The 25,911-nt window shown below is 42.8% G+C and overlaps 1 protein-coding gene and 1 long non-coding RNA gene across 3 annotated transcripts; both read right to left on the reverse strand.

Moving 5' to 3' along the window:
• Window positions 1–1,304: 1,304 nt before the first annotated feature.
• LOC125508465 lies at window positions 1,305–5,678 on the reverse strand. 2 transcript variants are annotated; one of them, XR_007283505.1, is made up of 7 exons: window positions 4,759–5,677; window positions 4,367–4,673; window positions 3,324–3,547; window positions 2,979–3,243; window positions 2,183–2,871; window positions 1,913–2,051; window positions 1,305–1,833 (listed from the first exon to the last, which is right to left on the reverse strand). It is a non-coding gene; the product is annotated as an uncharacterized LOC125508465 (long non-coding RNA). The 2 variants fall into 2 exon arrangements; XR_007283504.1 differs by having other exon boundaries at window positions 2,979–3,547; window positions 4,759–5,678.
• A 1,613-nt stretch (window positions 5,679–7,291) lies between these two features.
• LOC125555838 (dirigent protein 1-like) lies at window positions 7,292–9,437 on the reverse strand. Its single transcript, XM_048718668.1, has one exon. It carries the CDS (start codon window positions 9,332–9,334, stop codon window positions 8,903–8,905), a length of 432 nt encoding a protein of 143 aa, XP_048574625.1. The 5' UTR covers window positions 9,335–9,437; the 3' UTR covers window positions 7,292–8,902.
• Between the last annotated feature and the right edge of the window lie 16,474 nt (window positions 9,438–25,911).

Below are 25,911 nucleotides of genomic sequence, written 5' to 3' on the forward strand. Positions count from 1 at the left end.
CGGCTGCGCTGCAGTCGTGAGCCCAAGGATGTAGGTTAGGGCGTCAACGCGGCCTCGCCCTCCCAAGGCATGTGCAGCTCACGCCGCTGCACCTGGCCACAAGGAGCGCGGGAGCTAAAGAGGCCGGCGTGCTGCCGCGCGGGTGGGCGGCGAACTCGAGAAGCTCTGCTCCGGCAACACCAACTTCTAGGCACTGCAGGCCTGGCTGTCGCTGCTCGTGTCATGCCAGGAAGGAAACTAAGGACTACTGGCACCTGATGGAAGTGGAAACGAGCGCGACGCCATGGACATCGAGGCAGACGTCGTCGGTGACGGCGATGCAGGGCACACCGGGGTAGAAATTTTTTGGCGTCATTTTCGGTAGAGGGTTTCAAAGAACTAGGCGCATAGGTTTTTGTTTTTATTTGGACTAGCAAAAATGCCCGTGCGTTGCAACAGGAGAAAAACTATTACATACATCTAAGTTCTAACACAATAACCATGTTTCACGAAACCCGCCCTCCCCCCATCCCACCTCCACTTGTGCCTTTCTCACGTGCCCACGGTGACTGCTGCTTCTTCCCCAGCCCCACCCACACATGTACCTGCCCCACCCACGCTTCATACACGTGACCACGGTAATCATGCTTTCTACGCGCTCGCACTTTGAGGAACCGATGAGAGGATGCTAACGGAGGAGTTCTATCCTCATGTGCATCGGACACATGCCTCATGTCGTCCTTATCGACAACAGCGACCAACAACCAGGCCTCGGCCGAGGCAACACAACGGCCCCGGCGTTCATGTGTATTCATGGCTTGATGCACAACAACATGTGGCCGCATGTCTTCACACCGGCAGAGGTGGCCTATGCTGCTAAGCTCCCTCACTCCCACCAGCCAAAATCTATGCCTTCTTTCATAGCAATGAATTCTAGAACCTTGACCATCTAAGAGAAGATAATTTTTCATCAAATTAATAAACAGACCAAATTTGAATGTACCTCATCAAATGAAGATTGCTAAAGTGTGGCGACCTAGCATAGATGTTTCACAGCCTCAAGGCATGAAGAATGAGAGAATTGAGATGCCTGCTACGTATACTATGTAGAGTCTTACATCAGAAACCTATCTACTTTTCAGTAGGAAAATTTAGCTACTTTCTAGACTTATGTGCCTGACTTGATAACTTATAAACACGCTTGACCATTAATCAATTTCGCAGACTTCAACATGTACAATACCCGTACAAAATTCAAAAAATGTTCAGCTAAGTTGGCAATGCAATAATACCCACATCTTATTCTTCGATCAAAAGGAGGTAAGTGTAGATAAAAAAATATGTCATGAGCACCATAAAGAAAAACAATTATCAAATGACAAGGGAAAGCGTAGTTTTGCACAAATTACTATTCATGCACCTGAAAGATCGACACAAAGTAGAGCCAATAAAGTATTGAGTCAACAATATCACTATCATCTCAAGGTTCTTCTTCTATCTCCGTCCTTCTCACCTCCTCTCCGAGCAAACCTACTGCCCCATCTAAATCAATCTCATGTCTTCATCGACCACACAACCAAAGTACCAATTGTCAAAAATCGAATCACCACTCTAGTTGATTGTTATAAATCTCGTTTTCCTTTTCAACTGAGCTCTACAATGCTGAAATTTCTAAATCCATGTGGTTTCCTTTTTCTGCCTTTCCACTGTTTCCTTGAAATTGAGTTAGTGAATCGGACATGTCCTCCAGACCATGGCCTGCACAAATCCCAAAAGGAAGCTCTACATATGTTGGTAACCTGGTTTATCATTCAGCTTCTTAGAGTACATTTGCCCTTCAACAATCTTGCATGCCTGCAATCAATTTGTAGAAAATACTGAACATCCGATGTCTAATTTAAATATGAGGAAGCACGCAGCATGTATACAGTACCTCCATAGGCAAATATACAGGCCGGGAATCATTTTCAGACTACATGCAAGGCCAAGTAGTATGCTGCAGATTGTAGTTGTATCATTGCATGAAGTACTGAACAACTAATATTCGTGTTCCTCTCTCATCAACAGGAAATCTAATATCAAACAAAATAACAGGAGAAAATTGAAAATTCAAATTGGGAAGAGATAATAATCATGAATTGATGCTAAAAAGGACACTGGTATAACATTCATAACTAGAATTGTGAAGAGGTATCAACTTAACAGAGATAGATCTTTGCAATGTTGCAAAAATCAATGCATGGGACTCAGGCAGATAGGTTGTACAGAAAATCATTATTCGAAGTTTCGAACCAATTCCTTACACACCTGCATCAATGAAGAAGAACAGGCCAAAAATCTATACGCACATCTTTCTAATATTCTAGCAGCACTGATTAGTCACTCGAGAACGTAGTGATAATATGAACAAACCAAAGAACACCCAAATCAAAGCATGAGACGCAAGGAAGAGAGACAAAATAGCACACATCGAAGAAGGTCACCACATCGTTCTTGCGTCCCTCGCCCGTGCGGCCGCGGTGGCCATCAACTGCTCCGGATCGGCAGCCTCTGGCGGTCGCTCTTGGAAGGACGTCACCCTCCCCCTGGCGCGCCACGGCGGGCTCTTCCTGCCGCTCATCGTGCTCGCCTCCACCCTCGCCGTGGCGCTCCTCCTCCCCAACTTCCACGCCGTGCAGCCCCTCACCAAAGCCGCGCTCCGGGACACAAACAGATAACATATGTAGGCTGACTTGAGCAAAGAAGATCACAAGATGAAAAAATTAATCATCATCACAATAAAATAACTCTTTCTCCTCAATCTGCATAGCAGAGCATGAGTACGCCCAAATAGTTACATAATTTGCCTCCTTTCCATATACCTAGATAATTAGATTTCCTTGAAGGAAGAGTCTGTAAGAAAGGAATATGTAGAAATTAGAAAACCATCATAAAGCAAACTGACATTCATCTATCCTTACCAATTGAGGTGCATTAGTGAGAAAACCGAAACTTCTTACCATGTTGCTTGCGCAAGTAGCAGGCTTCCTAGGTTTGAATCACTCGAAGAGATGAATGGCCAAATCGCTGCAGCTACTCTGTTCTGCTGATTGTGCGGGAGGACGAAGTGGTGAAGACACAGATGTGGGGACGGATTGCATCACCAATTCGATAGCCAAAAACGACTAATAAATTCCATCTTTATAAACAACAATACGGGTTTGCACACTTGTAACCTTCGGCCAGTGTGTTGCAACAGGAGAAAAAATAGTTTTTCTCATGTCCCTGCCTCGGTAAATAGATTTCAAATAATGCCTTAATATTCAATCTTGCATATCAAAATAGGGAGAAAAGGTAGTTCCTACCTCCCAGCTGGTAGGGTTGTCAGCACGGACTCCACAAACTTTTCGGGTTCGATTCCAACTTCTAACTGTGCAACTGGCTGAGCATGATCGACATGTCCATTCATTGAGTCATCCTCGCCATAGCGAGTTCGTATGGGCATTCCTTAGAGAACCCAACCTGCTAGTCGTCTTCACTCTTCTCATTCAATTCTTGAATTTCTCATGCCGTGTAATAATCATCAGGCCTAAAAAAATATGACAAAAGATGTAGGATTTAGAGTACAGATCTTTAGAAAGATAACTTTTCTTTCAAAACAAAAGCCACATGTGAACCAAACTCTTCTTTCACAACAAAAGCCATCTGAACCAAGTCTGATGCCCACTAAAAAAACACTATGTTTAATGCATGCAACTCCAAGTGGAACTTATGCAGATAAACGAAGCAACATGATGATAGAAATCTGGAGATGGCACTAATTGATCTAGTGGGTCTCATCTGTAGTTTGTAGGTAAATAAGCGGACCCAAGTGAACTTGATGTCCTAGATAGTTTGTACAAATGCTCATATTGCCAGACTGCTCCTTTGAACCAGGCCGAAATACATATCGCGAATTCATGCGGCTGTACCACTCACATAACATGTGGAATTTAGATGGGCAGAAGAACATCGTATAGGCACTTGCAATCGAGATTCCGTAAACCGTGAACCACGCAGCTGCTGCGTTGTCATTAGTTACCAAATGGCAGAGGAGAGTAGAGGTAGCAGCAATAATCTGGACTCTAAAATACTCTAGCCACAACACTGCCCCCGCACCTTGCTCATCTTATTACTCATTACAACCATCTGGATTCATTTGTCCTAACAACTAAGAAAGCATTGGAATCGGATCAGATGTAATGGAAAACGAAATGCTTAACCATGCATTAGATTCAGTCATAAAAACTTGTTCTTTCTGTCTTTCTTAATATATGGGCGTGTAGGTCTCCTGCGTATTTCCAAAAAGAATTTAGATTCAGTCAGACGCAGAACATGAAAAAGATAAGAGTTGCAAGAATCACAATACCTGGGACTCAATAGTTTCTTCACAAAAGTACCCATCAAACCAAGATTTAATATACCATCAAGAATGCCTGCCATAATTTCCTCAATCATCAAGAATTCCTGCCAATGCCCTGTTATACCATCAAGAGATTTAATAGAGCTATCTTGAGATCAGGGGATGGAGTTGACTATTGTACCTGATTAAAAAAGTAATGAGTAACAGCTCAAATAAGAAATCAAGAACATTGAACCTGATATTCAATAATGGGCAATGCACATGATTAACTTGTGCTACTTGCGCTCCATCAACAGTGTAATATCATTCTCACCTTCAACAATTACCGGAACACAAACAAATCAAACCTGACCCTAAATCTGCCTCTGTAGCCAATAGGAAGAAGCATCATCACTCACCTCGCCAGCGTCTGCAGCACTTGAGATCCTCTACGCATCTCTTGTCCACCGACGCCGCCCGTGCACGCTCACATCCCCGTGTTGACCACCATGGTTGAGCCTGCAGCAGTAGGGGTGGGGATGGAACAGGGAGTGAGGAGGGAGATGGCGAGGGGAAAGATGGAGAAGAGGGGAGTATGGAGCGCCGGCGGGCATGTCATCCACCACAGTTGGGCCTGGGGGAGTAGAGGTGGGGGAGAAGATGGAGAAGAGTGGCGGACGGAGCTCCGGCGGGCAGGCCGGAGGGGCGGCGGCTCCAACCCTAGCTTGTTCGTGTGTGGGTCAAAGAAGGAGATGGGTGAGAGGAGTAAACAGCGAAACGTTTTTTTACAACACGGGCCGATGATAGCGAGGGAGTCGGACCAGCGACAGCGAAGCAGACAGGGCAAGCGGCCCACACGTGAACGGATAAAATTCTGGAATTAAACGTTTTTGGATGAAATACTACCACCTCGGATGTAGAAAATAATATAGGTGAAAAAACTGAAATTGTAAATTCACGGGGAGAAACGTATTGTGACGGTGAACCCACGAAGTCAATCCGTGCTTTACTATTAGGGATAGATGTGGCCGAGTCTCAACCGAATGAAATTTAACCAAGTCACAGTCAATTAACATACTAGTATATAAGAAGAAAAAAGAAAAGATAAAAAGAAATTTTTGCATGGATCTTCATGCAAGATTGAATGGATGTGGTATCTACTGAGACATAATCAATTCCAGTGAGACCTAGCACAATTGTTTTTATTTTATTAAACAGGAAATGAGTCTTTATATTTCAAAATTGTTTCTTATTTTGTTCTTAAAAAGTTAAAAGTATTTCTCTAAAGATTTTTATTTGTGTTTTAATGGTTATATCTCTACCCCTAAAAGAGGATTTGGTAGCTTCACTTTCACGGTTTATTTTCGTCTGTTTTTTTCCGTCTCATCTCTTAATTTTTGCCACACCTCTCCTTGTTTTTGACCTCGCACCGGTTTTTTTCCTTCTCATCGGTTTGTTTGCTAATCTCATCCCACAAAAGAGAACGCTTCGCTATATTCTCTGCCAATTAACATCTCGCGAGCTAGGATTCCTTGTGTCGTCATCGCGGGGGCTCCATGCCCAGCTCCGCCTCCTGCCTTCTTGCCCCTCTCTGCCCTCCAAACTTGCCGCCCTCGCCCTGCCTTGGAGGCAGGCCGCCCGCTGCTCATCTCGGTGGCATCAGGCGCGGCCATCCCTACCATGGCATTGGTGTGCCATCCCTGTCGGGCATGGTCACTCCTTGGTCCGATCACATCGTTGATGCAGCCGGATCAGGGGAGAGGTGGGGTTGGCTATATTTCCATTGAGAGTAAAATGCACGGGAGGTTCTAAATAATTTTCGAAAGTAATCCCCTCGTCTGAAAATACTTGTCGGAGAAATGCATATCTCCCAATGTCTATTTACATGCAAATCAAAGCAACAATAAGGATATAATTTTTTAATTACCTTTCCTACTTATAAAGTTTGAAATTGGTGCGAGTTCACATCTTGTGAGACCAACAACCTTTATGAATAAAAAAATACACCTTGTGAGACTACAACTTTCGAATAGACATAAATAAACAAATGTACTTTTACTTACATGTGGGACCTAAAACAAATTAACAAGTACACTACTACGTTCATGTTAGACCAACATTTGAAGAATGCACAAATAACTAAATACAAAAATGTCTCCACCCAAAATTATGCTCTTAAGCGATGAGCTTACTCATATTTTAGTTTCGTTGCAACGCATGGGAATTGTGACATTATTATATTAATATCAAGGTGATAACAATGTATCCGACCTCTATAACGATACAGTACCGATAATTAAAGAAATTTCCCCCAAAAAAAACTAAAGAAAAAAAACAGAGTCTACATGACCGAAAACTTGTAATAGATTCCCCCCAAAAAAACAGAGCCACTTATTTTGGATCAGAGGGAGTAATAGCATCTACAACCAGCCTCCTTAAATCCCCCTTAAATGTCCGGCCTTTCTGCAAACCTTTAGATTGGACCAAATGTAGGAAGGGTATGAGGGCTCATGGATGTGCCTGGTCAGTCCGCCGCATAACACATTGCCCATCCTGGACCATCTTTTCTCTTTATTTATTTTTTTGTTTCTCTCTTCATCTTCATCAATCAAGTTTAGCTACTTGTAAGTTGCCTGAATTTTGAATCCGGGTCGGTCAATTTATTAGCCATTGATTTTCCTCTGAGATTCGTGCTGCGTTTTTTCCATCCTGTGTTACTTGTTGTGCTGGCCTGGTTTTCCTTTTTTGACTGACCCCATATTTGGGTCAATAGATTTTCTACTGGGCCGAAGCCTACTAACTATGAGATCCAACCCTCCTCTTTATCGCCTTGTTTATTTTTATGTTTATTTCCCTTTTTTTTTTTTTCTTTCGTTTTTCTTTTTTTCTTTGTTAGTTGGGTTTCATTTTTCTTTTGTGGGTATTTTTTTTGGTTGAGTGTAAATGTATACACATAAATACTATGCTATGTGCGAAAATTACACTATCATATAATTGTTGTTTGCATACTGCAAAAAATGCAATCTTAGAGCGATGTTGTGTGCAAGGCCTTTTCAATTTTTTTATCTTTCTTCTTTAAAGGTAATATTATTGCTACTAATTCCTTGTTCCATATTTTGAATTTTTTACTTATTATTTAATTTTCTATCTTCTTCGAGGGTAAAGCTAATTCCACTAATTCATTCCTTCTTAGGAATTGTTTTTGCTAATATTCCACTATAATATGTTTATTGATGCATATTTTAGAAAAAGTAGATTTTCATGAATATTGTGTGCAAATTTAATTGTTGTCTGTTTTATTATTTTTATTTTATTTCCTCTTAAAGGGTAATACCAATACCACTATTTTTTATTAGAAAATTTCATTATTTTTACTTTTTAATTTATTTATAATTTATTTATTTTTTGGGGGTAATTACAATGCCGCTAATTCATTCCTTTTTAGGATTTTTTTTTGAAAATTTTCACTATTATATGATTATTCTTGCATATTATGAAAAAGTGGAATTTTTATGAAAATTGGGTGCAACTTTTGTCATTATTTGTTTAATATTTTCTGTTTTCCTAAAGGGTAATAGCAATACCACTAATTATTTGTTTCTCAGAAAACTTCATTTTTATGATTTTGTTTTAGTGTGTGTTTCATTATTTCTTAGAAATATTTCATTATTTTGATTTTGTTTCATTTTCTTTTTTTCTAGGAAAACTTCATTATTATGATTTTTAGTTTCTATTTCGTTTCCTTTCTTCTTAAAGTGTAATGCCAAAGCCACTAATTTATTCTTAGAAGAACTTCAATATTTTGGTTTTTTTGCGTTTGTGTCATTTTATTTTATTTTCTTAATAGTAATACCAATGCCATTAATTAATTCCTTCTTAGGAAACTTCCTTTTTGTGAAAAATCCAATGTTATATGCTTGTTCTGGCATATTATAAAATCATAATTTCTATAAATTGTGTGTAAATTTTGAATTGTTTGTTTTATATTTTCTATTTTTAAAGGGTAATACCAATGCCACTAATTCATTCTTATTTATAGAACTTCATTTCCTTTTGATGTGTCTAATGTTTATTTCATTATATTTCTTCTTCAAGGGTACTTTCCTCCGTACCTAAATATAAGTATTTTTAGAGATTTCAATATGTACTACATATGGATGTATATAGACATATTTTAGAGTGTAGGTTCACTCATTTTGCTCAGTATGTAGTCCATTTTGCTACATACCAAGGTGCAGTAGTGGGCGATCAGAACCGTCATAGGAGGTGAGATGGAATTGAAAAGAAAACTCAGAACCTGGGAGTCCTGGGCCTTGGCGATCTCATACGACGGGTTTGGCAGTTGGCACGGCAGTGGGCTTGCTCTCCTTGTCAGCAACCTTGCGTGCCATCTCCTTCCTCTCTGGCTGCTGGAGCTAGCACACCAGCAGGGACGCATGCATTGGGTGTTTATATAGAGATGAGTTGGTTACAAGGATTCGGTAGTTGGGGTTATGGATTGATGGTCATGAAAAAGCTATATATGAGATAAGGATCGATCTAACCATCTAACTACTGAGAGGATTACAACAGAAACAAAATGCTAATCCTACTAGTGTATATACAGCGTACCTTAGTGAACACAGCGTTGCGACCCATAATTGCGATGCTGCTGCCGTTGTACTTGCCAGCGGTGAAGACGAAGTTCATGTTCATGAGCAGCGCGAGCTGGTCCTTGCCAGCGGCGATGTACGTGCCCTGGGCGCAGCCCATGAGCCTGGACGAGTTGAGGCCGGGGCCCTCACTGAGCGGGTCGTCGATGACCACAACCATGCCGAAGGCTGTCTTGGAGGTGTTGGTCGTCGCCGCTTGCGCCACCGGAACCGACGTCGGGTCCGGTCCGCTCACCACGTCGTGCCAGTACACCTTGAGGTGCGTCTCCTTCTCAGACGATGCGGTCTGCGGCTGCATGGTGGCCAGGGCGAGGAGGACGAAGAAGAGCGCGTCAAAGGCCATGGTTTTTCTGTTGAGTAGTTGGTGTTTTGCTGGTGTGATGTGCGTGTATTTGGCTATAACGCGTCCTATATGCGTACGCTAGTATTTATGCACTTGGACGCGAAAGCAGGTATGCGTGCATTACGCGGCGCATTGACAGTTCAACGAGATTCATGGCGTGTTCGGTTCCTTGCTATTATGAGGAGTCGCTGGAAAGTAAAGATGTTACTAGCACGGAAAGTACTCAGGTAGCATGTCCGCCACATGTTTGTACATACTTCTAGAAGCCTTTTATTTGTACCGAACTAATTAAGAAATGGATTTTTTTGCGGGGGAATTAAGAAATGGATTGCTATAACACATCTCGTGGAAAGATGGTCGAACAGTGTAGGGTCTGTTTGTATGCCGTGCGTTACAGTACCCGCATTGCATACACTTCTCCATCCAACCTGGCTAGGTAAATGCAGTTTTAAATGCACCATATGCATGTTGTTTGGTTGCCTGCATGCACTCTTACCTGCATGGGCTGAACCACATTGCCTGGTGTTTGGTTGTCTGCATGTTAGTCCACAAACCCAAGGCATGGTGTTTGGTTGTATGCAAGGCCTGATGTGTGGTAACCTCTTTGGCTAGTTGGTGAGGTTACCACCACACTTCGGCAGCACACATCATAAGCACAACAGAGTATAAACAGAGCATCAACTAGCATAATTCAGATATAAGCAGTACCACAGATATAACAGTTCAACGCATAAACCATAAACATGTTCAAAGCAGACTCGATAGTACGCTCGAAAGAGGTGGCACGGCCCTACTCCTTGGCGGTGAAGGCTTCGTCGTTCTTCCCGCACTTGTTGACGACCTCAATGTCATCGCCGTCGAAGATGATGACCTTGAGGGTGTTGGGAGTGAGGAGCTTACATGTCACCATGTAGCCGATCTTGATCTAATGAACGGCTGCGTAGGTGGCCCAACCCTAATCCGGGGTCACCCTTGTAGGAGATATGCCCTAGAGGCAATAATAAATGATATTATTTATCTCCGAGTTCATAATTATGTTTATGTTCCATGCTATAACTACAATGATTCTCGAGTTTGCAATATCCACGAGGCTCGAAGGAAGACTCATATGCACGTGTGGAATAATAAACGGTAAGAAGTATTCCTAGTCTGGCCTCTAAGACTAGCTCAAGTGTTGCATGATGGTTCTGTTTTCCTGATCATGGGCATGTCTATGCCAGCAATTTTGAGGGCACAATGTTAAGAGAACATTTGTGTTGAATCGACCTGGATTGATGTTATGCTATGAGATTCATTCGTCACAAGTTAATGGTACATAACACAGAGATGGTTAATGTTTGCATGATTCCTTAGACCATGAGAGTATTGAGTTTCTTCATGCTTGCTTCATGAACTTTGGGGTTTGTTAAACGTCATCCGTAAATGGGTGGCTATTACGGCGGCTTACGGGTTCATGGAAAAGTATGTCAAGTAACTTGATAGCTCAAGATTGGGATTTGCTCCTCCGACGATGGAGAGATATTCTCGGGCCCTCTCGGTGTTACGGTATCCATAATCGTCTATCCAGACACCATGTGATTTGATCACTGGGATGCTGGAACACGGAAACGAGAAAAGATAACAAAACCGGTAACGAGGTAACTTGCATGGTGGACAAATTGTTCGTCCACGGGGATGCAACTAATCTCACCTCGGGTGTTTGTGACATATCGCGAAGCAACAGGAATAGCTCACTGCAACTGAAGGTTCACTCGAATATTCATTCGTGTGGGTATAGGGGTCAATATGGGTGTCCACGACTCCGATGTTGATCATTGATCGGAAGGGGTTTCGGGTCATGTTTATACTTCACCGAACCTATAGGGTCACACGCTTAAGGGTCATCTATCTGTTGAATACTAGACAGGGAGTCTGAGAGAAAATCACCGAAAAGTTTCGGACAGCGGAAAAGTTCCGCAGAGAGAGGTCACCGGATGAGTTTTGGTGAAACCGAAAAAGTTGTTTCGGGGTATGCCATTAAGTCAAAATGGTTTCGGCACATGCCTGATAATTCTTGGAGGGTGCCAGAATCATTCTGGAAACTTTTTGGAATTTTCAGAAATAAAAACCGGAAATGTTCTGGAGCTGCAGGAACCGGTTCAGATGCTTTTCGCAGATGAAAATCACTAAACTGGAATTTTTCCAGAACGCGTTGAAAATTATTATGGTGGGTACTGGAAATATTCTAAGCCCACATAAATATTTTCAGTTCGATCAGACGCTGAAAATTGTCGTCGTGAATAGTGAAAATCAGATTTATGGTTACTTTATGGAAAGCCACCTTTTGGGGCTTTGCTCCAAAAGATCTTGGGGATGACATGGATGGATAGGAGCCATTTTTTGGGCCCCTCATGGGGGTGTGGCCGGCCACATGGGGTATCCCCCCTTGGGGACCCTCTTGTTCCTTGGTTTCACTCCTAGGTCCTTGTGGAAGGACTTCATTCATGTGCATTTTGGGTTTTTGTGTGAAACTACCCTACCCCTTGGGATTTCCTATAAATAGAGGTGGAGGGGCGGCCCTCCACACTCATACCTTGCTCTCATACACATGCCATGCATTATCTGGCTTCTTCTCTCCCTCCCACAAAAAGAGTTTCGTAGAGCCGTAAGGCTGTCTGGGTTCCGGCAGGAACTAGTTCTGGACGGCGAAGCCCTGCCGGATAGATGATACCCTATGTGTGCAACTCTGTAGAGAGATCGTAGTTTTGGTCTTAGTTCGTGAGTGCCTCCTGAAGGGCTGTCCATGTGACCGTCCGAGTTTCGAAGGTCCTCCCGAAGGGCTGCCCCAGTGACCGTTCGAGTGTCGAAGGTCCTCCCGAAGGGCTGTCTGCGACACCGTCCGGGGGGTTGTTCGACTGCCTCCCGGAGGGCTGTCTGAGGAGCAGATGAGGGTATACATCCTCGTGGTTGGGAGGTTGTAAATCCTAGCTGCGGGGATCTGCACCGCCGATCGTCACGACTCTACTTCCCGCTGCGCTACGAGTCGGTAACGAAGAAGATTAAACCATGTATGCAGTCTCCATAGTGGTCCTGGGCTTGTGCGTAGGTCGGAATTTTTTTGTTTTCTGCTGCGTTACCCTACAGTGGCATCAAGAGCCGTGCTATGCGTAGATGCAGGTTTCGATCTAGAATACATGGAGATGTATGGGTATTGCATAATATAATTAGGTAGTAGATGAGATCTATTGCTGAAAATTATTTATGCGGGTGACAGATGAAATCTGTTACCCGATGTTCTTGTTGCTTCCCTAGAATTTGTGTTCGCTCAATCTCGAGACAGCATGGTGGAATTTGACAAAGTTCTGGCAATCCGTGATCCTGATTGATCATGGAAGTGCTATCAGTTCTTTGGGTTCTGCCGTAGTCAAAAGAAAGATGAAATTCGCAGATGAAAGGGCATTGCAGATATGATCTGCACGGGGGTCATGCGTATGACAAAGTTTAGTATGGGGCTCGAGATTTAATTATCTCGTGTTTCATACACCCCGAGATGTTAATCTAGCAACTTGAATAATCATACTTGATGACAAAACATTGGTAGCTGCGGTTTAAGTCAAAACCTTAGAAGCCACGTAAAATAAAATTTTGCATAAACCGATTAGAGGCGTCTAACTTGGTTTTGCAGGATGTGCATGTGATGTGGTATAGCAATGCTCAAATTCAATTTAATTATGTATGAGATGACTATATGATGTAATTAACATGACCTGCGTGTCATGATTCGGCATGATGGCTGGAGCCATATGATTGTCACTTTAATGACCTGCGTGTCAACCTTAAGTAATGCACTTATTTTATTAGCTATAGAGATAGCAATATTATTTGGTGCATCAACAAGGTGGTGGCAATCTTCGTGAAGGTGAACACCGACACGAATGCCGAAGACGAAGGAATGAAAGACTTCTCCGTCAGAAAGGGCTATGCCATATCAAGCTATTATGAATTGCCTGAGATGTTTATCCCTTATGATGCACCCTTCTTGATTGCGCAGTAGTCGCTTTTTTATTAGGGTGATCTCTCACTTAAAATATCAAAGTAGTTAGTGTTCACCCAAGTGTAGCACCGTCTGAAATTCGTATCTTTTCGGGGTGCGCCATGTACACATGAGCACGCACGAATCAAGAGGAATGAGGCGGGTGAGGTCAGACCTCGCAGCAAGATCACTTAGTTGTCTTTGACGTTCAGGCAGGAGAGTCCTGAGCTCGGAACACACCCATCGAAAGACGAACAAGAATCACAGAGAGATGTGATCGACAAGTTGGCCTACCGATTGAAATTCGTGTCATCAGTGATGAACCCGTCAATGGCATCGAATAGAAATATGGATCTTGAATCACTCTAAATCAATTATGAGAGATATTGACTTGAGTGGGAGCGCACTGTTGAATTAACATGTTTAATTCGCAGTGCAATTAATTATGAACACTGTCTAAGTGTTTCTTGCAAAATTGTTGTAGAATAATGGCCCGCGATTCCACTTTACCTATTAAAATTGAATAGCTGTTAAATATCTGGTTAAAACTTTACGATTGGTAACGTAATGTGAGGATTGTCCTCAAAAGTGCCGAGAAGGACTTTGTCCTATCGCATGCTTTCCGTATCCTCCCTCTAATGCTATGGATCATGTGACTCTCGTCCTTCGATCCAAAAGCTAGAATTCTATTACGGTCAAGTGGAATATGTTTGCTTCCATGAAACCCAAACTTCGAAAGTTGGGATAGTTATATGATATTCATGGAACTGAAAATTATTTTCAGATACAAACAAAGCAATGTTTGTTTGCAAGTGTTAGTAAAAGTGTTTACTATGCATTTGACTGTTGGGAAAGGGATCCAGAAGAACGCCTGTCATATAATGAAAGGTGAATAAAACAACAACTTAAAGAGAAAGGAAGTGTCCAAAGGGTGTTAGTATGACTTACACGCCTAGGAAGTCTGGGGCTAACGCCACTCTTAAGTTGGGTGCTTCTTTTGCGAGTAGGAGAAATACTAAAAGTTCAACAGTTAGAAGTATAAAGGCAGAAAGAGAGATGACTGGAATATCCAGCTCATGTATGAATGTCATACAAGTTTTTGATGTATAGTAGGCTGGTCAAAGATATAGTTCTTGGGAATTATGGTTAAACATGTTAATCACTAATTCTTGGGTATTGTGAGTTAATCATAAATGTTACTATACCTTCCATCGGTGTATTGTCATCTGTATTTATTTTCATAATTCATTTAGAGTTTTACAAACTCTAGCCCATTGCATAAGGTATCTTGCAAGAAGGTTGTTCATAAGAGAACTTTTTATGTTCGATGTTATGAATAACACAAGGGCCATACTTTCATTATGAATGAGATGTATGTTATGAATATTGATAATAATACAATACCTATGGGTTTACTTTCATAATTCATTTTAGAGTTTCATACACTCTAGCCCATTGCACAATGTTTGTTGCAAAAGAGTTGTTCATAAAAAACAACAATTGTTGTTAAGTATTATGAATAACATGAAGGGCCATGATTCTATCCAAGATGGGATGTATGTTATGAATATTGATGGTAATATGATACATCCATAACACTGACGCTAAATGTTGCAAGACTAAAAGAATACCACACAAGTGTGGCACTACATTTGGTCACATTGGAGAAACCCGCATGGAAAAATTCCATTATGATGGATTTTGAAGTCGTTTGATTTTGAATCATTTGACACTTGCATCTTTCTCCGAAAAGTGAAGTGACTGAAATACCGTTCACAAGCCATAAGGAACAAGCAACAAACTTATTGGTGATCATACATTTTGATGTGTGTAGTTCAATAAATGTTGTTGCAAGTAGTGGATTTATATATCTTCAGAAATGACTCAAGTAGATATATGGATATTTGCTTGATGAGACGTAAGTCTGGATCTTTTGAAATCATTCGAAAGGTTTTCAGAAATGAAGTAAAAGTTATTGTAACAAGAAAATTATATTTCTGCAATTTGATTGCACAAAGGAATATTTGAGTTACATGTTTAGCGAATGTCTGATGAGTTGTGAAAAGAGTTTCATAACTTACACCTTCCGGAACACCACTATGAGTGGAATGTCTGTGAAGATGTAATCAAACCATTTATGACATGGTAAGGTCAAAGATGACATAAATAAATTTGCCATTATCCCTTTTAAACTGATGCTTTAGAGACTTCGGCTTTTACACTGAAAAGAGCTACATCGGGTCTGTTGAAATGAAGCCATGGTATGGTACGCCCAACTATGTTATATCGTTTCTTAACATTTGGAATATGGGACTTATGTAAAAGGTTACAAACCTATTCCAAATCAGACAAGTGCTACTTTGTAGGTTATACCAAAATGTTGGGTATTCCTCCCTCACTATACCGAGGCAAATAGTTTCTCCGCGAAACGGTGTGCTTTTAAAGAGAATGGTTCTTTCAAAAAGGTGAGTGGGAGAATAGTGCAACTCGACGAGATAAACAGTATCTTCGTCATCAGATCAAAGGAAAGAGACCTTGGATGTAATTCCAGAGTTTCCTACTGCGACTGATACGGAAGTCTCTACAATAAAATGTATGAACTTCGGTCGAACTTGCAGCTGAACCACGTAGGCAAGGCTCGTGCAAACCTCTCCGGTGCGCAAATGAGATATTGTTGTTTGACAACATTATACCTACGATACACAAGGAAGCGTTAATGGGCCCTGACTCCGGAATCGGCTAAATGCCAATACAACCCGAGTTAGTTTCCATATAAGTGATTCAAGATTAAAACCTTGATACACCTTTCGGAACACTTAGAGTCTAACGAATATTTATGGAACTTTAAACTGATACGGATAAAAAAATTATCCATAAAGCTCGACTTGTTGAAATAACAAGTTCAAGAGTTGACTATGATAAGGTTGTTTTCATCGTAGCGATGCTTAAAGTCGGTTCGGGTTGAACTAGCAATTAAAACATATTTTAATCATGAGATATGAAACATGGATGACAATAGGATTTCCATCTAATGGAAATGAAACCAAGGACTTGCATGTGTTACAGTCCAAGGCATTTTGTCTATCCAGAGGATGCTAGTAAGGGTGCAAACTTCAGAGTTCTAGCGATGGACAGAAGAGAGCAAAATGGAGTTGGAATCTTCATGCTTTGATGAAATGGTCAAAGGGTTCTGATACATCGATGGGTAACGAAGATACTTGTAATTCAAGAAAGTAAGTGGGAGCGTAATAATATTTCTAAAAACCTTGTGTGCTTGACACATTGTTAATTGGAAATAAATTTCTTGACACGAATTAGGACTTCATTTGAAATTGTTTTTGATGAAGTACTTAGGCTAAATAGGCTCAATTTTAGGCATGATGATCTATGGAGATAGATTTACCTAATATGGCTAAGCAATGAATACATATTGACAAGGTGCTAAAACCTATTTAGCATTTAAAACGCCAAGGAGTGATTCTTGACTAAGTCACATGTAAAGAGTTTTTACAAGACTCGGTGTCCCAAAACACTGAGGAGTAAAATACATGATGGAGATTCCACACACCTTCGTGTTTTGGATTAATCATGTATTCCATGGTATGTAAAACAACCAGATATGTCCGATACTCCCAAGGTGTTGCGTGTATGGATACTAAAGTGATCAAAGTACTGATCGTTGGACAAGAGTGAAAGATGTCATTGAGTACTAGAGTAAGTACTGATGATATGTTTTCTCGCAAGCGGAGATCATGAAGAGTTTGTTGTAAAATGTTACATCGAAACAGTCTTGATCTTTTCTCTATGCGATTTTCTATTTAAATTGAGGGTTTTGTGTAACACAATATGGTGGTGCAGTTAGTTGGAAATTGTTCCAAACAAGTTACTGTGGCGAATTCTATAACAGAGGCGGAGTATGTTGCTGCTTTAGAAGCAAAAAAAAGACAAAGATGTTGAATCATATAGTTCATTCATGAACTTAGTATGGTTCCAAGAAGGCTTTGGTCAATGGGACACTATCGCAGATAGTTGCTCCATAACTCAGTCTGAGGAATCAGGTTTCGACCAATGATTCACATATATACAAAGCCAAGTCTGCACAAGTATGAATTTTGTGAAAGCGTGAAAACGTGAGGATATGCAGAGATACACATGGAGCTGAAGTTGTCAGATCCGATGGACATCAGGCTATACCACATGCGAAGCATTTTTTACACCGGTATGCCATAGGTGTAAAGTGCATTAGCATTAACTAGATTATTGACTCTAGTGCAAGTGGGAGTCTGTAGGAGATATGCCCTAGAGGCAATAATAACTGATATTATTTATCTCCGAGTTCATAATTATGTTTATGTTCCATGCTATAACTACAATGATTCTCGAGTCTGCAATATCCACGAGGCTCGGAGGAAGACTCATATGCACGTGTGGAATAATAAACGGTAAGAAGTATTCCTAGTCTGGCCTCTAAGACTAGCTCAAGTGTTGCATGATGGTTCTGTTTTCCTGATCATGGGCATGTCTATGCCAGCAATTTTTAGGGCACAATGTTAAGAGAACATTTGTGTTGAATCGACCCGGATTGATTTTATGCTATGAGATTCATTCGTCACAAGTTAATGGTACATAACACAGAGATGGTTAATGTTTGCATGATTCCTTAGACCATGAGAGTATTGAGTTTCTTCATGCTTGCTTCATGAACTTTGGGGTTTGTTAAACGTCATCCGTAAATGGGTGGCTATTACGGCGGCTTACGGGTTCATGGAAAAGTATGTCAAGTAACTTGATAGCTCAAGATTGGGATTTGCTCCTCTGACGATGGAGAGATATTCTCGGGCCCTCTCGGTGTTACTATCCATAATCGTCTGGCCAGACACCATGTGACTTGATCACTGGGATGCCGGAACACGGAAACGAGAAAAGATAACAAAACCGGTAACGAGGTAACTTGCATGGTGGACAAATTGTTCGTCCACGGGGATGCAACAAATCTCACCTCGGGTGTTTGTGACATATCGCGAAGCAACAAGAATAGCTCACTGCAACTGAAGGTTCACTCGAATATTCATTCGTGTGGGTATAGGGGTCAATATGGGTGTCCACGGCTCCGATGTTGATCATTGATCGGAAGGGGTTCCAGGTCATGTTTATACTTCACCGAACCGATAGGGTCACACGCTTAAGGGTCATCTATCTGTTGAATACTAGACAGGGAGTCTGAGAGAAAATCACTAAAAAGTTTCGGACAGCGGAAAAGTTCCGCAGAGAGAGGTCACCGGATGAGTTTCGGTGAAACCGAAAAAGTTGTTTCGGGGTATGCCATTAAGTCAAAATGGTTTCGGCACATGCCTGATAATTCTTGGAGGGTGCCAGAATCATTCTGGAAACTTTTTGGAATTTTCAGAAATAAAAACCGGAAATGTTCCGGAGCTGCAGGAACCGGTTCAGATGCTTTTCGCAGATGAAAATCACTAAACTGGAATTGTTCCAAAATGCGTTGAAAATTATTATGGTGGGTACTGGAAATGTTCTAAGCCCACATAAATATTTTCAGTTTGATCAGACGCTGAAAATTGTCATCGTGAATAGTGAAAATCAGCTTTATGGTTACTTTATGGAAAGCCACCTTTTGGGGCTTTGCTCCAAAAGATCTTGGGGATGACATGGATAGGAGCCATTTTTTTGGCCCCTCATGGGGGTGTGGCCGGCCACATGGGGTATCCCCCCTTGGGGACCCTCTTGTTCCTTGGTTTCACTCCTAGGTCCTTGTGGAAGGACTTCATTCATGTGCATTTTGGGTTTTTGTGTGAAACTACCCTACCCCTTGGGATTTCCTATAAATAGAGGTGGAGGGGCAGCCCTCCACACTCACCCCTTGCTCTCATACACATGCCATGCATTATCTGGCTTCTTCTCTCCCTCCCACAAAAAGAGTTTCGAAGAGCCGTAAGGCTGTCTGGGTTCACTACAAGAAATATGTCAACTTGTGACCACCACCATTGGTCACTGAATGGTCACAAATTTCCATTTGTGACCTTTTTGTGACCAAAAACATAAGGTCAAAAGCTGTCCATCATAAACTGACATTAGCGACCTTTCTTCTGGAATGGTCGTAAACGTTTATGACCAAAAAAGGTCATAGATTTAACGACCAACTGTTTTGGTCACTAGCAATCCGACCACACCTCGTCAGATCCACCGTGGCAAGCTGACGTGGCAGAATTACGACCAAATGAAAAGGTCATAAAATAGAATCAGCCCGGTCCATTTCAGCCGTCTTGATGGGCCAAGCCCAATAATTTAGCCCATTTAATTTCTCTCTCTTTATTTTGCTTATCTGCATGGGCCTGGCCCAATAATTTGGCCTTTTATTTTCTAGGAATGGAGCCTTTTCTGATGAATTTTTTTTATATTCCACTATTGTTTTGGGCCACAGCCTTTTTATTCTAGTTCGAATTTGGGCCTTGGCCTTTTTATTTTGTGTTATGCAGCCTTTTGTAAAAAAAATTCTTACAGTCATTTCTTTTTTTAGGCCCAAGCCTTTTTAGTCTAATTCTTGTTTGGGCCTCGGCCTTTTTAGAGCCCAGGTTCATATTTTGCATGACTTCAGAAAATGATCCACAAGCCCAGGTTCACAAGATCCACATAACTATAAACAGGCCCATGTTCACAAGATCCACAAGTGATCCACAAGGCATAAAACAGCCAGGTGCAAAACACTACCAGATGCAAAACACTACCAAGTGCAAAATGCAACAAACACTACCAGATGCAAAACACTACCAGATTCACATAAGTTCACGACCTACTATGACATAACTTCACATCAAGTTCAAAGACAAACTGCACAACAGGTTTAAAGACCATCAAACTGCCTTAGCTCCAAAGTGAGCCATCAAGTGGGCTAACTGCTCTTCCTGCTCTTGGGACTTCTTGCGCAGCAGCTCAAGTTCCTTGTCGCGTGCAGCTTCAGATTCTTCCGCCTTCATCTTGATTGCCGCCAATTCTTCTTGCATCACTTCAGCTTGAAGCTCAGACCTCTCCAGCTTCTACTCAAGGTCACGAACATGAGCAGCCACTTCAGCAGTTGCTTTGCCGGAGTTGTTCCTAGATGACTGGAGCCCAACATTCTTGAGGAATGTGCTTTGCTTGACTTCGGTCTTGAGGACTTGTTCAACAATTTCAACAGCAGACTTTGGCTCTTCACCTTCTGGTACCGGCGCGTCCTTCATTTTTTCCATCTCAAGCTAGCATATGGAGGAAAATGATAGGCATTAGTGGGAGATCTATTTCACATTTTGCAAACCAAACCAAGCAAGAGAAACCAAACCAGCACACAAATGGATTATTTGAAGTAACCAAACCAGCACACAAAATCTATACAAGAAGATGATGACTAGTGACCTGGAGACATGCAATTGGAACAATATGATCACTTCATTAAGCCTAGAATGGTGGTTCTATATAAGATGGCTTCCCGAGTGAGCCGATCATCAAACTAACATTCAGATCAAATATCATCATATCATAAAAAATGCATCAAATAGCTACAGCAAGTTCTGATATCTTTGTTGAACTATCAAACAACATCAAAGCATGGAACATAGCGTGTGTTCTTGACTGGCTCCGAATCAAACAAAAGCAGATGAAAAAGCTATACTCAACTATTGATTATGCTGCCTCTACACACCAAAAATGGCTATAGCCTAGATGACACAAGTTAAGACATTTTGACAATTAGAATCAATTAGAACCAAACGAACCACCAGGAGGTCCTAACCCCATGAACCCCATGAACCCCATGAACCCTAACCCTGGCCCCATGAACCCTAACCCTAACCCCATGAACTAGAGGGAGATCATCCCCACGCAACAATTAAAATGAACCCTAACCCCAAGAACAAGGACCTATCGAACCAGCAGGAGATCCTAACCCTAGAAAATCCTAACCCATGAGGGGATCTACCAGAGGGGAGATGGGTCGACCAAAGGGGAGGTGGATCCACCAGAGGAGGGGAGATGGATCCACCAGAGGAGGGGAGATGGATCCACCAGAGGAGGGGAGAAGTACCTAGGGGGAGATGATGTTGACGATGCAGCGGTGGTCGTCGTCGATCGCGCCGTCGTCGATGTAGCTGCCGTCCTCGTCGATGTAGTCGATCGCGTCGTCGTCGTCGATGTGGGCGGCGCACCGCGGCGCGGCGGGGCGGCGGGGGGGGGGGGGGGGGGGGGGGGGGGGGGGGGGGGGGGGGGGGGGGGGGGGGGGGGGGGGGGGTTCGTCGTGGAGAGGGGAGGGGAATGGGAAAATTTTGGGAGGGGAGGGAGGGGATCCCGCATGTTAGTGGCACTACTAGAAAAAGGGCTACTATATACTAATGGCGCACCATGTGTTGGTGCGCCATTAGTGTGCAAATACTAATGGCACACCACATCCACGGTGCGCCATTAGTAATTTTTTTTTAAATTTCATCAAAACTACTAATGGCGCACCGTGGGAGTGGTGCGCCATTACTAGTTTACTAGTTGAACTAGTAATGGCCGCACCACTCCCACGGTGCGCCATTAGTAAAAAAAGTTTTTTTTTTTTTTTCAAAACTACTAATGGCGCACCGTGGGAGTGGTGCGCCATTACTAGTTGAACTAGTAATGGCGCACCATCCCACGGTGCGCCATTAGTAACTTGGCCACCACTTCCACCGAATGCACCCCCCCTGGACCGCCTTTTCAGTTTTAAAAAAAAATAAACAAAAATGATGGAAATGTCAAAAAAATAAAAGAAAATAAGTTTCCCATGTGATATGTGGTCTAGTTGTTGTGAAAAATTTACAAATATGAATTTCGACTTTATTTGCGAAATCTCTCGAGAATTTGTAAAATGGGCATAACTTTTGCGTACGAACTCGGATGAAAAAGTTTTTTATATGAAAAATCATCTACTCGAAAAGTTACATCCGAATTTAACCGGGGAACCCCGTTAAACATTTTCAAAATCCTCAAAAACCTAACAGAAAAAAGTTACGGGGCTTTTAAGATCTGGAGAGGCAAAAAAATTCAAAAAATTCAAACTTACTAATGGCGCACCTGCCCATGGTGCGCCATTACTATCTTCCCGCCTTCAAAATTCAAAATAAGTCAAAAAAAAAAAAAAAAGTTACTAATGGCGCACCTGCCCATGGTGCGCCATTAGTATCTTCCCGCCTTCAAAATTCAAAATAAATAAAAAAAAAGTTAGTAATGGCGCACCTGCCGCGGTGCGCCATTACTATGCCGTATATATGGCTGGGCGTGGTCCTCTCCTCCTTACCTCTTCATTCTTCTCCTCCACTCCACCTCTCCTCCACTCCATCTCCTCCTCTCCTCCACTCCATCTTCCCTTCTCTCCTCCACCATACTACCCTCCTCCTCTCCGGCGACCTCCTCCTGCTCCTCTCCGGCGACCTCCTCCTCCTCTCCGGCGACCTCCTCCTCCCTAATGGCGCACCTAACCATGGTGCGCCATTACTATCTTCCCGCCTTCAAAATTCAAAATAAGTCAAAAAAAGTTACTAATGGCACACCTGCCCATGGTGCGCCATTAGTATCTTCCCGCCTTCAAAATTCAAAATAAATAAAAATAATAAAAAAAAGTTAGTAATGGCGCACCTGCCCGCGGTGCGCCATTACTATGCCATATATATGGCTGGGCGTGGTCCTCTCCTCCTTCATTTTTCTCCTCCACTCCATCTCCTCCTCTCCTCCACTCCATCTTCCCTTCTCTCCTCCACCATACTACCCTCCTCCTCTTCGGCGACCTCCTCCTCCTCCTCTCCGGCGACCTCCTCCTCTCCGGCAACCTCCTCCTCCCTCCTCCCCTCCCCTCCCCTCCCCTCATGGTTTCTCCTCCCTCCTCTCCGGTGAGCTCCTCCTCCCTCCTCTCCTCCCATCCCCTCATGGTTTCTCCTTCCTCCTCTCCGATGCTCTGGTGAACTCCTCTCTGGCGACCTCCTCCTCCTCCTCCTCTCCGGCGAACTCCTCCTCCTCCTCTCCGGCGATGTAGGTGAGCGCCTCTCCGGTGACCTCCTCCTCCTCCTCTCCGGCGAACTCCTCTCCGGCAAAAGAACACAGCAAAAGAACGTACAAGATCCAAAAACAGAATCAAAATTTGAAATAATATCGTGCCAAAAAACGAGCAAAAAATGGGCAAAAAATCACGGTCCAGATCCAAATTCAAAATTCAAAAATAGCAATGGCGCACAGTGGGGGTTAGACGGTGCGCCACTACTATTTTCCCGCCTTCAAAATTCAAAAATACTAATGGCGCACTAGTGGCCTATACTAATGGCGCACTAGTGGCCTATACTAATGGCGCACCGTGGCCTATACTAATGGCGCACCAGTGGTGCGCCATTAGTAAAAAATACTAGTGGCGTGATACTAATGGCGCACCAGTGATGCGCCATTAGTAGGCAAAACTGGTGCGCCATTAGTAGCCCTTTTCCTAGTAGTGTGGGAGAGGGAGTGGTGGGTCCCGCCTGGTAGTGGGAGAGGGAGAGGAGGGAAATTTTGGGAGAGGGAAATTTTGGTGGAGGGAAAATTTTGGTGTGGGAGGGAAATCCTTTTGGGTTTGGGTGTAGAAAGAAATAGGGTTTTTTTGTAAATTTTGTAGAAATCAAGGTCAAAATCATACCGAGTAGCTGAAGAAAACGCCGGTATTGCAAGTTTAGTATTTTTGCTAGTTGGTAGGCCACATTTGATGATGTGACGCGGAGGTCTCCCATTTTTTTGATTTTTTTTTAATTTTTTACGGTGTTTTCAAAAACCGGTCGATTTCATCACGGCGGCCGTCTGTGGCTAGGGTTTGAGCCGTGCAAATCTGTTGTCGATTCTGTGATGAAATGCCTACCTGTGAAGCTAAAAAGCATTTTTAGTGAAAATAATGGGCAAGCTATGGAGGACCCGCAGTTCAAATTCCAGCCGGTTCCAGCTGAATCGACCGAAGGTGGTCCGAATTGCCGGGAGTAGCTACGAGGATCGGAAATGCATGCTTTTTGGCGACCGTCCGTAAAATAGGGTCTACTTTGAGATAGACATGGAATGGCGCCGTTTGGGGTGCCCCTCCTTGTAGCCGCTTCATGAAAAACGCATGTCTTTTGCATTCAAAAAATGAAAAACGGTTTTTTTTGTTAAACAAGTTGGAACCTCGCTTTGGCAACATTGTTTGCCATCACAAGACGGAGGCATGCGCCCAATTTGGGCATATTATCAGAAACTATTCAACGGATGCGGCCATATCATTGCTAGTTTGGCTTGAAAGCCATGAATCTTCATTCATGGTAGGTCGTTTTTGAGAACACTTTTTCAAGAAAACGCCGGTATTGCAAGTTTAGTATTTTTGCTAGTTGGTAGGCCACATTTGATGATGTGACGTGGAGGTCTCCCATTTTTTTGATTTTTTTTATTTTTTTACGGTGTTTTCAAAAACCGGCCGATTTCATCGCGGTGACCGTCCGTGGCTAGGGTTTGAGCCATGCAAATCTGTTGTCGATTCTGTGATGAAATGCCTACCTGTGAAGCTAAAAAGCATTTTTAGTGAAAATAACGGGCAAGCTATGGAGGACCCGCAGTTCAAATTCCAGCCGGTTCCAGCTGAATCGGCCGAAGGTGGTCCGAATTGCCGGGAGTAGCTACGAGGGTCGGAAATGCATGCTTTTTGGCGGTCGTCCGTAAAATAGGGTCTACTTTGAGATAGACGTGGAATGGCGCCGTTTGGGGTGCCCCTCCTTGTAGCCGCTTCACGAAAAATGCATGTCTTTTGCATTCAAAAAATGAAAAATGGTTTTTGATTTTTTTTTTAAAAACCGGCGGATTTAGTCACGGCGGTCATCTGTGGCTAGGGTTTGAGTCATGTTTTTAGCATTCAAAAAATGAAACTTATATTGTTTCATACATGAGCATGCACAAAAACCCATAATTTTATCTTTCATCCATGAGCATGCATAAAAAATTTCAATTCCCATCAATTACCAAACTGAATATTCATTGTTAAAAACATGACTTGTTTAGATGACACTGTCATACAGCATCCATGAGCATGCACAAAATTAAACCTGACATACTTAACATTGACATGTTCATATTACACTAACAAGCGTAAACCTAACATGCTGAACACCTTCTTAACATCTTCACTCCTCCTTCATCAACCTGATGCGCTCAGAGTGGCGAATCCCAACGCGGATGTACTCCTCTACCACAATTGGCATGGTCTTGTCGCCAAGCTGTGGGATTGCAGGCGCCGCCACCATCGCGAGGTCGTCGTCCGCCACCACCATAGCAAGGTCGTCGTCCGCCACCACCATCGCGAGGTCGTCGTCCGCCACCACCATAGCAAGGTTGTCGTCCACCACCACCATAGCAAGGTCGTCATCCACCACCACCATAGCAGGGTCGTCGTCAGCCACCACCATAGCATGTTTGTCGTCAGCCAGAATAGGCGGCTCCTCGTCATCCCCGCTCTGCTCCTCGTCATCCCCACTCTCCTCGTCATCCCCGCTCTGCTCCTCCTCATCCCCACTGCTGCTCC

The sequence above is a fragment of the Triticum urartu genome, chromosome 5, assembly GCF_003073215.2.
Source record: "Triticum urartu cultivar G1812 chromosome 5, Tu2.1, whole genome shotgun sequence".
Classification (NCBI taxonomy): domain Eukaryota; kingdom Viridiplantae; phylum Streptophyta; class Magnoliopsida; order Poales; family Poaceae; genus Triticum; species Triticum urartu.